The sequence below is a fragment of the Centruroides sculpturatus genome, unplaced genomic scaffold (genome assembly GCF_000671375.1).
Source record: "Centruroides sculpturatus isolate CEXI.00-Female unplaced genomic scaffold, Cexi_2.0 scaffold1027, whole genome shotgun sequence".
Taxonomy (NCBI): Eukaryota; Metazoa; Arthropoda; class Arachnida; order Scorpiones; family Buthidae; genus Centruroides; species Centruroides sculpturatus.
In genome coordinates this window covers 208644-222259 of record NW_019385324.1, presented here as the reverse complement: position 1 = coordinate 222259, position 13616 = coordinate 208644, and the positions used below count along the sequence as shown (strand labels likewise).

At 25.3% G+C, this 13616-nt stretch overlaps 1 protein-coding gene across 6 annotated transcripts in view; it reads right to left on the bottom strand.

Annotated features, from left to right (window-relative positions):
- Nucleotides 1–13616, bottom strand: part of LOC111637663 (JNK-interacting protein 1-like) — a 36654-nt gene that overhangs the window by 3924 nt on the left and 19114 nt on the right. For 5 of the 6 annotated variants that reach the window (XM_023383210.1, XM_023383209.1, XM_023383211.1 and 2 more), the window contains 7 exons: nucleotides 7217–7301; nucleotides 4694–4784; nucleotides 3091–3244; nucleotides 1663–1805; nucleotides 601–789; nucleotides 445–525; nucleotides 264–367 (listed from right to left, as the gene is read on the bottom strand). In XM_023383210.1, the coding sequence (XP_023238978.1) occupies nucleotides 264–367; nucleotides 445–525; nucleotides 601–789; nucleotides 1663–1805; nucleotides 3091–3244; nucleotides 4694–4784; nucleotides 7217–7301 (847 nt within the window). Of the gene's footprint in view, nucleotides 1–263; nucleotides 368–444; nucleotides 526–600; nucleotides 790–1662; nucleotides 1806–3090; nucleotides 3245–4693; nucleotides 4785–7216; nucleotides 7302–10319; nucleotides 10442–13616 lie in introns of those variants that run through there. The other variant, XM_023383213.1, reaches the window with a different exon arrangement.

The window sequence follows — 13616 nt, the reverse complement described above, 5'->3', positions numbered from 1 at the left end:
ACTTTCAGAGATTAGCAATTAGGAACAAATGGACATTATATTTTTATTTATATAGATTGCAACAAATATGAGTTATAAATAAATTATATTTATTTAATTTCTTTTGATCTCTTAGAAAAGGGTTTCACTTACTCATCAAAATTCGTTTTATGAAAATTTTCTTATTTGCTAATATCCAAACAAGCATTCAGTATTTTGAAATATCTAAGGAATTAAAAGTAAAGGTACTATATTATTATATGTAAAAATAAGGGTAAACTTACTTTCTGTACAGCATGACATAATACATCATTTCCTTTATGTGAGGTTACTTCAATGGATCCAAGAAAATCAACTAGATATCGTTCTTTTTTGGATCTAGAATTTTCTATACAAAGAGTTTGACAAAATAAATTATAACTATTGAATAAAATATCAAAAATTAAATTACTACTAAAAATTTACCAGATCCAAAATCATTGTAATCAATATCTGTAACGTATGCACTGGGAAATATTCCACTTTTAGATGTTCTTAAATTTATACCTGTTTAAGTAGATATGCACATTATTAAATAATTGTTGTTATAAATAGAAATTTTTAATAAATAAATTATACAACCTTCACACCAAAAATCTTCTGCTTCTTTCTGTACATATACAGGATCACCAATGTCTATTTCTACTTCATCTGTGTGGCGTGGAATAAATTTATAAAGTCCTCTGTGTGTTGCATCATGAAGATGCAGTTTACTACCAGATGGTGTTAAACTGAATGTGCTTGTTGACGATGATGATTTTGACAGACATCCTAATGCATAAAACATGCAAATCAATATAAAAGTCTAGTTTGCATAGTTTATTATATTAGAATACATTAGATATTCTACAGGTATCTACTGTAAAAAATTTTTTTTATCAAACACAAACAGTAAAGTGATCATTTTTCATTGAAGAACATGTACTGTACTTCTAAATGAACCATTCAATATAGAAAATTACAATGCTGTAAAATCACTTTGAGAAGTTAACACTATAAAGTTAAATATAAAAAAAATTCATAAAGTTTTTTGTTAATACTATGAATTAATAAAAATACCATTCATGCTGTCATTAGAAGTAAATAAAGTAAAGGAAGTTTGTAAGAATAAATTATTGTGAAAAGACAGTAATTGAAGTTGATGGTACTGCTTCTAGCAGAGAGCAAGAAAAGTGAATGTTATTGTTCTTTGCAAAACTTTTTTTTTGAGAATGAATTAATTAAAAGTAAGGATCAAGGCCAGAAATCATATATGCTTTGTAAAATGTGTAAATTGTAAAGATCTGTACAGTAGTTTATTAGATCCAAAGAGCATTATAAACATTACTGTTCATAGAAAAGTATCAATTGCTTCCATTTTAGAAATAGTAAATTAATAAAAAAAATTATTATTATTAAGAATACTTGACTTAAATAATGTGAAAATGGATAAAATCAACTGTGTTGTTATTACTATTTAATCAGTGTCTCTTTGCCCAAATACCAATTATATAAAATAATTTCATTCATTGATTCTGATGTAAAACTTAATGATACTTTCAACAAAAACATTAATGTGTTTTTATAAGTTAACCTGAGCATCACTAGGTACTGTATATTAGCTAGTTTTTAATAAAATAAATTAGCATAATATATATAAATTACCATTAACTGGAGAAGTAGATTTTACTCCATCTGGACTGTGTGCACTGGAGTTTCCACTGTCAACATCTAAACTTAGTCTACTAGCTAATAAATGCAATTCATCTGGACTTGAATCTTCTGATTGGCCATTTTTATGATAATACCTAAAATGAAAACTTTTTAAAAATCTCTCTCTATATATATATATTAAAAGCAAAATGTTCTGTCACTGCCAAAATCAAAACTAACACTTTATAAATAAGTGATATAAATAAAGAGACTTAACTCTAACTGCCAGGATGAAATAACCAAATCAATCAAGACAGTACTTTATCCACACTTTTCAAAATATTGTTTCAATTGATTTGATTTTAATTTTAGTTTAAATGAATAAATTTTGATTTTATTTTTAATATTTGTTTTGATTTTGGTATAAAGCCCAGAATTTTAATTATTTTATTATTATTTTTAGTTTTAATTAACTGGCTATCTAGTTCATTTAATGCTAATCTTGTCTGTCTTAAATAAATATGATTAAAATCTAACTATTTATTGAGAACAATTAAAAAATTTCATAATTTTAAAAACAAGTTCTGGAAACACAAACTAAAAAGTATAGTTGTATAAAGTAATACATTTTAGATTACTTTAAATATAATACAAGGGTAGAGGAGAGGAGCAAAAGAGTATGCACCTTATGTTATTTTTTGCATTACTCAAGTGTTTATTGTTTAATCAGAATACATTTTTGTCTGAATATACATCATTTATACATATTTCCAGTTGACTATATTAGACAGAAAAAACAAGCATAGTTTTGACAAGAAATTTAAAAAAATAAGATTCCAATGCATACTCTTACCCTATGCTGGAGGTTAAGAGTATGCAACTTATCAGTAACATCACTGATTTACATAGTTATATTTTAGAAAAGATAATCAAATTTTGTATAAAATTATTGAAATACATAATTGTCTTTCATCTTATTAAATTCTGAAGATTAAATTTAATTTGTTTGGTGCAAATAAAGATTTATTTTATTTGATCATTATCTCAGAAATCTCAAATTTGTTATACAACTATAGCAACAAAGCTCAATTCAAAGTGCTTTAAACAATATGCTGCATTTACGTATGTGGGATTTTCCTGCATTGTTGGCCACGTAAATGGAAATAAATGTCACTCTAGAAAACTATCTTGGCCACATAAGTAAGGAGCCATGAAGCAAAGTTTTACCATATTTTCCTATCAAACACGTAAAACTTGTAGTTTCTGTTTTATTTAAATTTAAACATTTGTATTTAAGTACAAAAATCTTAATTAAATCATTTCAGAATGAATTTCAAATGAATTAAATTTACAAATAACTTTTTAGTAAAGCTATTATGTTTCATTTTCAATTTATAATACTAATGAAATTATTAGAAACTACTTAAAATTGATTAATACCTGAGAGATGTTTTTGTTTGTCCTCCTGAAGTATCAACTTGCAAATATAAATTATGAGATATCTGATGCAATAAGAGTCCTGGATTATTTTCTTGCTCCTGTTCTTGAATTTCTTGAGAAAGTGTTTTAGGTTGTTGACATAATCTACTGAGAGCTGAATAAACATATTCATTTTAAAAATATAAAACTTAATTTCCTACATTTTGATCTGAAATAAATTAGAAAAAATTCTAAAATAAACCTTGATTTTAAAATCTTAAAAATTGTGTAGTTACTTCTACTTTTCCATATATTATGTTGATTAGGGTTTCTCAAACAGGATCCCGGTTGTTTTTTTAACCCAGAAAATTCTGAAAATTTCTTAAAAGTTCACTTTTTTCTTATTTTGTGTTAAGGTTGAAGAAATTTTGGAAATAGAAAGTATAATTAATTCAAACTGTCAGAATATATTTTTGTATTTATTAATTTGAAACCTACTTATTAAATTTTTGCTCATTATGGCATGGCATTTTTGCTCATTATGGCAAATGGTCAATAATTAATATGTAGCCTATTTGTGGCAGAAATCTTAAAATTCTTTACTTGTCACAGAATCTGTAATATCTGGAATAATTGTTCTTATGCTGTCTTAATTTTTAACCATACCCAGCAGCTTCAATAACTGGTAATGCCAGGTTGTGCAAATTGGCCAAGATATAAACAATTATGAAGTCTGCAAGTATGAATTTTTTCTTCATAAACCTGATTATTAAAGCCAAACGAACTGCCAAATTATTGAGCTCTAAGCTTCATGTTTCTATTAAAGCAGCTGAGGTAGACAAATCAAGAATACTAGACAGCAAAAGTAGTACTACAATCTCAAAAATGAACTAGAAATCTTCCAGGCTACAAGTGAAAAACACATAAAATCTATCTTCTGTTAAATGCATTAAACATGATTCCACTCACATCAATTGAATCAGAAAGGTCATTCTCGGTAGCAGGACTTTTCATTATTAAAATAAGAATCAGATTGAGTGATTGATGTATTGATCATCTTTGCTTTTTAAAATCTTAATACAAAATATTATTGTAAATTTTTTGTTAGTTTTATTTAAAAAACGAAAATTTCCTTCTAACTTAGAAGTTTGATCTAAGTTTATTTTTTTCTTTAAATTCTCAACTCAATTCATAGGCATTTTTGTTGTAAGCAGTTTCCAGCAAACTTTAATAAATGTTTTCTATTTGTGAAAATTTCTACGTAATTCAAAGATATATCTCAATATCTTACACAGCATTATTAATATGATTTTGCAGGTTGCAGAACATATTAAAGTACTTTAAAAAATAAAAAATAATTATATCATTTGATTTCAAGATATTTTGTATATCTTAAAATAATTAATTCTATCCTGGGATTACCCAGGATCCCAGGAAACAGTTCACTTTTTTACCAAAATCCCAGGACAAGCAAAAGACTGGGAAATGAGAAACCCTAATGTTGATTATATCAAATAAATAATAAATAAATATTAAAAAAAAATTTTAATTAAATCTTTACTTAAATATCAATATGGTAAAATTAAATCGAATAAATTATATTCATTATGAAATAGCTATTTACGTTTTTTATCAACAGGGATCACAGGTAATCTTCGCCTGCGACGTTCTCCATTTTGTGAATTTCCATTGATCATGGAATTTTGTTTAGAATCCTAAAGTAAGATCATTAAAAAATATAAAAGAAAAGTTTAAATTACTTTGTAAGACCATTTTAATTTTAACATATTATTCAGTGTGTAAAAAAATTTTGCTAATAATTCTAGTGGCAAACTCATTAAAATGAAAAATAACCATCCAAGTTTTGATACCCCTCACCCCTTTTGGTATATATTTTAGTCTTAAAATAAAGGAAAAAAACTGTCCAAAAGTTATAAAATTCTCATTATAATAAAAATCTCACACTAAAAAATTATTTTCACCCATAACAGTGATTTTGTCTTGTTAGCAGCATTGTTGTACACAATTAGGCAATATCCTAATGTAATTTTTAAAATAATTTAAGTGTAAAAATTTGAAAGTTCACAGCATGGAAAATATAGCAATTTAATATGAGAAACTAAGAATTTAGCCAAAAGAAGGAATTTCAGATTTAAATAATTCATTCAAATAATCATAATATGTACAAATTATTAAAAAGAATTTTGAAAGCAAATGTTGCTTTTGATAAATCTAAATTGATAAAGCTGTTTTTTTTTTTGCTCTATTAAAATTGCAGCTCATTAAACAAATTGATTACATTTTATATATAAGGACTCAATTTTTTATAAATTCATTTTTTCTTAAAACTGATGTATTGCTTTAAATATTTGAAAAGACAAAAGCAACAATTTAGTAAATATATTGTAAAATAATCACACATTAAATATTTTCAAGAATATGTATTTTGTATCTTTACATGTTATCATAAAATGATAACTTTTCAATTTTCACAATGTGATGTAAATTGGAAATTAGTAGCAATATAATAAAATAACTTTGTTTCAGCTAAATTTATTCTTTTTTTAAAATAAAATTTATATAATAATCCACGAAACCTTTTTTACAAGTGTTATGTCTGTAGTAGTCCATTTTAAAAATTTATATGTTTTGACATAAAAACATGATGATAAATCAATAACTTATGAAAAATTTGCACTTCTCAAAAGTTTTCAATAAATTTTTGAACCACAAAAATCCATTAGAAAATCCTTAAAATTGTAAAAATCTAACCATATAGTCACTATATTTTGAAAAATAGTTTTTCAAAATATAGTGACTATATGGTTAGATTTTTACAATTTTAGGGATTTTCTAATAATTTTAAAAAATTAGTTTAGATTTTCTGAAAAAATTGAGAAAAATTTGTAAATAAAAATCAACATTACTTCATGTTTTTTTTAATTAACAAGTAAGTTACTGTTTTTGAATTATCTTTTCAAATAGGATATTGAATTCTGAAAACATTTAGAGAAGTAACAAGTTACTTAACTCTTTTAAAACAGCTAATTTTACTATTTTTTTGAATTATAGAAAATCAAATATAAATCATGTTTGTATGATTTGTAAGTGAAATACATTTATCTATTCAGTCCAAAATTAAAACAATGAAACAAGTGCAACTAAACTTTAATGAGGAAGTTTTCATGGCTTTGTCCTAGTAGTTTAATTTTCTGATTTTAATAAAATTCACGTGTAAATCTCTGTATTATTAGATTCTAGTAAAAAAAAATTAGAATATATGAAGAAAAATTAGATTAGATCAGATAAGGTTAATTATTAGATTTTCTACTTTAATTCATTTGTCTCAAACATTTAACAGAATATGGAAAATTGAAATAGAAAATTAAAATTATAAACATTGAAAAAATTGTTAAATAAATTCCTTTCATTCATTTATTGTTTATCATTTTAACTACACAACCCTTTTACATAAGTAAAATAAAGAAAAATAATTAATTTTCCTCAAATTAATTCATTAATAAAAATAATTCAATTATTTTGTGAAAGAAATCTTTATATATTTATAAACCACAACTGTGTTATTGTGTTATATTTATTTAATGTCAACACTTATTGTGATATAAAATTCACATACAATTCTTAGGTAAAAAACACTATTGAATTAAATTTGTTTTTCATAAACTGCATAATTTTATTGTATATTATGTCAAATAATTTACAATTCAATTATAATAACTGAACTCTTTCCAGATCATTTAAAAAAAAATTAATTATAAACTTCAACAATGAAATATTTTAAAAGCACTTCCTTAAATGAATGTTAAATAAAACAAAAATTTTAAAATTAAACTAATTTTCCTACTTCAAATGTTTCCAGTTTTAAAAAATAAAAGTTTACCTTATGGTAAATTCAACTTGTATGTTTAAAAAAGTGAGAATTTGAAAATATCAAAAATTAGAACTGGCACAACTTTTTACTAGGACACATCTTCCAAATATAGTTTGTCACAAAAATGAAGAATTGACCTCTTTTACAAATGAAAGCATTAACTTTTGTTTATCCAGTTTACATTTAAATGTAAATCTTACTTTGAATAAGGATATTTTTCGATAATTTACTACTTTTAATATTAAAATAACTTACCGCATTATTTTCCAATGTAAATTTTTCTTTTTCATCTTCTTGTGGCGTATCCTCAGACATCAACAGGTCAATATCATGTGCAATTCTAGTTTTATAAAATTTTTTTACAGTTCAAAGTTAGCAATCTCATACAGGTATTGATAATTTAATATAAATGAATCTGTATACATAAATTTTTAAAATAAATTTAAAATATAATAATCTTGTTTACAACACACATATGAATGACTTTTTATGCATTAATTTCACTTAAATTATGCATTTTTGATTGCATAACAGATTTTTCCTATTCTGATTATATAAAATAGTAAATCTGATGTACTGAAGCTTAAAGGATGTTAAAAATTTGTAAGTTAAATAATTCCTGAAAAGTTAGATGCTACATCATACATATATCATCTATAACTGCCTTCAGCTTTTGTTGTGTTGTCGCCATATGGAGCATACTATCAGTTACAAAATAAAAAAATTTGATAATTTTATTTCTACTACCTCACATGATTTCAGAACTAAAACTATGATGGCATCAGTATTGAATTTTTGAATTTATTGGCAAACTTTGTAGTGATATTGGTTCTTAGTGATAAAATTGTTGATTTGCTGTTAAGATGCTTGTAAAAGGCCAACCTGGCCACAGTGTCTTTTGGGGGGGGGAAAAAAAAAATAATTGTGTTCACAACTTTTTCATTTTTAATGACCACCTCAAAGTGGAAATCTTTTCCATTTAAAATATTATGAGCTTTTTGAATTTCTTTTCTTCCTATTTTACTCAGGTATTTGCATGAGATAGCTTCCCTGATAGCAAAACACCATCTGAAATATACTTTGATATTCATGCTCACAGTATAATTCCAAAATACATGAAGGAATATTCCATAGACAGCAAAAGCATTTGTAAGTGATAACCACAATTTCTTTAGTTGCTGGAGTTTTTGAAGCTTCTGCTAAAGTTTGTCCTTGTGAAGGACATGGCTTTCTTAACTGTTTTGTACTTTGGATGTAATTTTAGTCAACTGATTTCTACTGAAACTCAACAAATTCCATGGATTCTAAGTACTAAAAATGACCATTTTCAACTTTTTAACCATGCTAGGAAAATTGGAAACTTGAATAACTGACAATCATTAGATAACAGAACTGTAGAAACATATTGCCAGTGTAAAAAGTTGAGAAATTGAAAATTCCTCAAGAAGTAGACATAACAAGTAAAAAGTAGTCCCAAATAAAGTATGGTGACCTATTTTTTTTGCAACCTAACAGTGAATATTAGGTATCTTTCTAAAAGTATATGTCAACATATACTTTATGCATTTTTGTAAAAAATTAAGCATTTTTCTCCAGTTTATGCACAATATGATTATTAGTAGTAAGCTAATCTTTACTTTCCTATTCAAATATCAACTGTACAATCAAATCTTGGTTATGTATTTGATGCATTTTTATGCATCTTGGTTGCTTTAATAATGAATAAACATTTTAATAAAATAATATATGATATGATTATCTAGTTACTATACTAAAGAAATAATGAAAAAATCCTAAAACATAATAGAATGAATCATAATTCTGAAACCAAGCATTCCTAAAATTAAACCAGTTTAATCATTTGAAACTTAACTTCATTACAAAATGAATTATCTTTTGTTTTGTTCTCTTGGAAAATTTTGTAAATGAAATGATTATTTTTGAAANAAATTAAACCAGTTTAATCATTTGAAACTTAACTTCATTACAAAATGAATTATCTTTTGTTTTGTTCTCTTGGAAAATTTTGTAAATGAAATGATTATTTTTGAAAAATAACAATTCCCCTAAACCAAGGAAACAAATATGGTAGATACAAAGCTACAAAAAACCAAATAACCAGCAAAAAGTTGGGAAGTGCTAACATTTTTGCCTGCATTGAACGGGCATCTTCAAGCTAACTACTCCCACTGCCTTTGAAACAATGGGGATTGCCATAAATATGTGAAAAAGGGGAACAACATAAGGGAGGGGGAGAAGAAAGTAAGTTTATACTTTGAAAAAAGACTTCCATGCTGTGGGGAAGGAATACGGTATATGGTAGTATACTCTATCTCAATTCTTACAATAACATTTGTTAATACATATCTATGTATTTTAAAAATTGAATAAAAAATATTAATGTTTGTTAAAAAATATTAATGTTTGTTCAATAATTATTTAATTTGTAAAAAAAAAAGTTATTCTGTGTTATGTAAATTAGTATGATATAATTTTCTACAGTATATTGTAATGTAGTAGTAAAAATATTATATCTACTTTATGAAACTTGAAAATAAAATATTCATTGAATTTTAACATAAACATATGATGATAAATAAGATTTAATTTTAGAATATTACTTTTAAAATGTCAGAAAATTTTTTTGATTTGTAATGAAAAAGTATTTTTATAAATATATTTTAACTAACTTGATTAAACATAAATAAGGTTAAAAGTCACTTCTAAGGGGAACTATGAACTATAACTGTAATTCATAGTTCCCCTTAGCATATAACTATGAACTGCAAGTGTAGTTCATAGTTATATGCTGTCGAATCATATTTATAATTTACAAATTTATTTATTAAATAGTTTTAAAAATAAAGCATTAAAACATATTGATTTTTTTACTAATTATTTATAAAGATTTATTTATAAATAGCTAGCCATTTCAGACATTATCAAATCTACACAGAAATGTCTAGAAAGAAAATAATTTTTTTAAAGAATTAAAAGCTATTTGATTTTTTCTCAGTAACACACCACACAAGAAGCATTTGTTAAAACATATATCAACAAATGCTCCTTGTATGATGTGTTACTGAGAAAAAAGCCAATAGATTTTAATTCTTTAAAATCCACAACAAAACCAGTAATGGAAAATTTAAATAATTTTTTTATATCTAAAATAAATATTATATTTCAAACATAATTTGTTACCATCGTACTCCATTAGATAGCAAAATCAAGTAATTAGAAACTACTAGATTTCATAAAGTTTGTCAATGTTTACTTTGTCAAAAAATATTGTGTTCTGTTTTCTGTTATCTCTGGCATTTAATAGATCCAAGATTTCTATCTTACCAAGAAAACAAACCTGTTAGGAGAATAACATTTTTTCTCTTGTACTATTTTTGTGGTCTATTAATTCAGATTTGTTTGCTTTGTCTTATAGGTACTTTGTTTCATTCTTGATACTCTTGTTATCTGTTAATAAAACCTTAATTTTGACCTTAATATAACCTTATTTATTTTATACATCAATGCATTTCTTAATAATAAATGATAAATTTTATAAAAATTATTTAATTATAAATCAGAATATAGTTATAATTCTTCTGAAAAATATAGACTGAATTAAGAGTCAATTACATAAAATATTACTTTTATTTCCAACAATATAAAATAGTAACCATTGATATTTTAATAATCTTCATAAAATCTTAACATCCAACCATATCTAAAAGCTATTTTATTCATAGACTAGAATTGAGCTAAATTAATTAATTAAAGTACAGAATATAGTTTAGTCTTATTTTTAAATATGTTTGACTATCAAAACTGAGTTAATTTATTTTATGTTTGTATATAGTGTATATGATACAGTCCTAAGTCACACAAATAACTTTTGAACAAAGAGAACTAGAGCTATGGGAAATGAGATATTGATATGGTAAAATGACCCAGGCTACAAACAATGACAGTGCCTTAGCAGTAAAATTTGAAAGTTATCAATCTTATCTTGGGAACTGATATATACAAAATAAAAATACATTTTGTATGATTAATATTATAATTTTAATGCTATATATTTATAGTACAGATGAAGAAAAACTTAAATTAATGTTGGTTAAAGTTCATTATTTAAAAGAAATAAGTAGTAAGCACATAGTTTTAATATGAAAAGACTTTTATAAAATTCTCAAAATTTTTATGTGAAAACATTGTGCTTTTATACTGTGAAACTGCATTATAAATGCATTGTATGAAAATTGTATTTTAAGAAAATAGATACATTATACCTTTGTCAAATGCAATATTTTTAATCTGTCATTTGATAAATTTATGCAATTAGATTTCTATATTTTATTAACGTATCAACTAAAAATCAAATTTTTATTTGAAGCACCAATACTATTTTGTAGAAAGTTTTACATTATTTAGTTTGACAATGGCTGAAGAAGGCCTATTAAGAAGGCCTAAAACATTTGTATTCGTGTATAAACATCTAGAAACAAGTGCGAAAGGTTTTGTCTTGGTCATCTTAAAAACAGTTCTAGCTCCAAATGCATAGAAGTTAAAATATACTTTGAAATATAGAAATTACTGAAACTAGATAAGTATCCATATGAAATAAGCAGCATACCTTGGACAACTTCAGCAATAAATTTTAATAGGAAAGGAAAAATAATTTTTTTTCAACCTTCTCATATATTTCATCATCAGTTAGAACAGCAAAAATTAAAAAAAACTTATCAAAAAACCATTTAAAAAACAGAATATGTGTAAAATTTAAACTCCACAGAAATAAAAAATAAATAATCTATATATTAATTAAAAGAGGATATGAGTCTGCAAGACTTATTTTTAGCCCTGCTGTTTACTCAAACTATGAGACAGGTATCAAATTAAAGCTCTTATACTATAGATGCTGCTGAAGAGAGATCTGAGAAAGGTGCAACAGTTCAGGCAAGGCAAAGTGGCAAAGGTATAACAAGAAGTTTATGGGACAAACATGTCCAGAACTCATGTACCATCCGGCAATTTAGTTATTTATTTATTTATATTTTTTTAACTGCTAGAACAAAACAATATGTTTGCTCACCTCTATCCTAAAATCCTGCTTTTTGCAGAATATGCTAATTAAAAGACTTTTTGCATTATTTCTTGGAGGGCCTAATGCAGCTCAAGACATACAAATTATGAAATAGCTGTTTTTGCATAATTAATGTTTGGATTAATAGATTAATATTATTTGATGTAAATCATTAGAAGACAACATTAAATAATTATGTAAAATTTTATCCATATATTCTAAATAATTCAACAGATTTTTTTTAAAATTACACTGGCTTATAATTCTGCTCTTCACTGTAGGATGAGGATAGAATCATTAGGCCCTCCAAGGAAAGCATCACTTACTCAAATACTTGAGAGATTCTAGAAACTTTTAGAGTAAATAAAAAGTGATATCAACTACAGGAATGCCAACTCTATCAATAGCATGGAAATCATTATACTGTATAAACTAACTTTTGCTTGGTCCTATAACGTTTTTTATATATTTTTTTATTTTTATGTTTATTTTACTTCTTATTTCTATTGAGTTTGAATTTTACACATGTTATATTCTTAAACAAACATCATCACTAAACCTGATATATTATAAAGCTACACACCAACCAATGCTGAATATTATCGGGCTATCTAATTGGCAACGCATCTACATGGTAAGCAGGAGTTGCGGGTTCGAGTCCTGCTCCAGGCCGATTCTTTTTTCCAGTAGTTCTAAATTATTTAAAAGTATAATTATTAAATTTATCAAGAGATGGCACCTAACGCCTAACTCTAGGGCCTAACTGCCTTATAAATTATTAATATTATAGCCGTTTCTAGCCTGATAATATTTGGCATTGGATGGTGTGTTCTATTTGTTTAACAATGTTTTCTTTTGTATTCTTTTCCATTTAAATATCTGTTGTTCCAACTGAGAAACCCATAAAAGTAGGGTAAAAATATTTTTAGTCTATTAAAATTTTCACTGGAGTTATTCAAGGTGCGCTACTTGTTTCTTTAATATACTTTGGTTATATTAACTCAGAATGGCATTTCATCACCACTAAGTGAAACATCAGGCATTCCTATCAATACTGAAAGAACTTATCTTTTTTCCATCATCATCACTATCATCTTCAACCACACATTGGCATACAAACTACAACCACATTTGGAAAACAAAATATTCAATAAACCAGCAATGAGTTGCTCAATTTTCCTGGCAAAATTTAAAATTTTGGTGGCACTATCTGTTATCATATTTTATTAGAAAAACTTTATATTTTTATCTATTATAAAAAGCAAAAAGCTTAATTTTGAGGGATGAGTTTTATAAAAAATTGTAAATGCTAATAATGAGTAAAATCATCAACCCTATTAAAAATGATACACATGACCCCCATTATCTCACATCCCATCAACCTTTAACTACCAAAATTTAATAGCATCAATCCCACCAATAAACAAACCTCCCTGCAAAATTTCAGAAATTTTCGACAAAAAGCACAGGAATTAAGCTTCAAACAGGGTGAACAAAATCGTGCCCCCACACACACATACACACAAACAAATATCTATACATACATACATACATAAATTAATCTTATTTTTTTTTTTT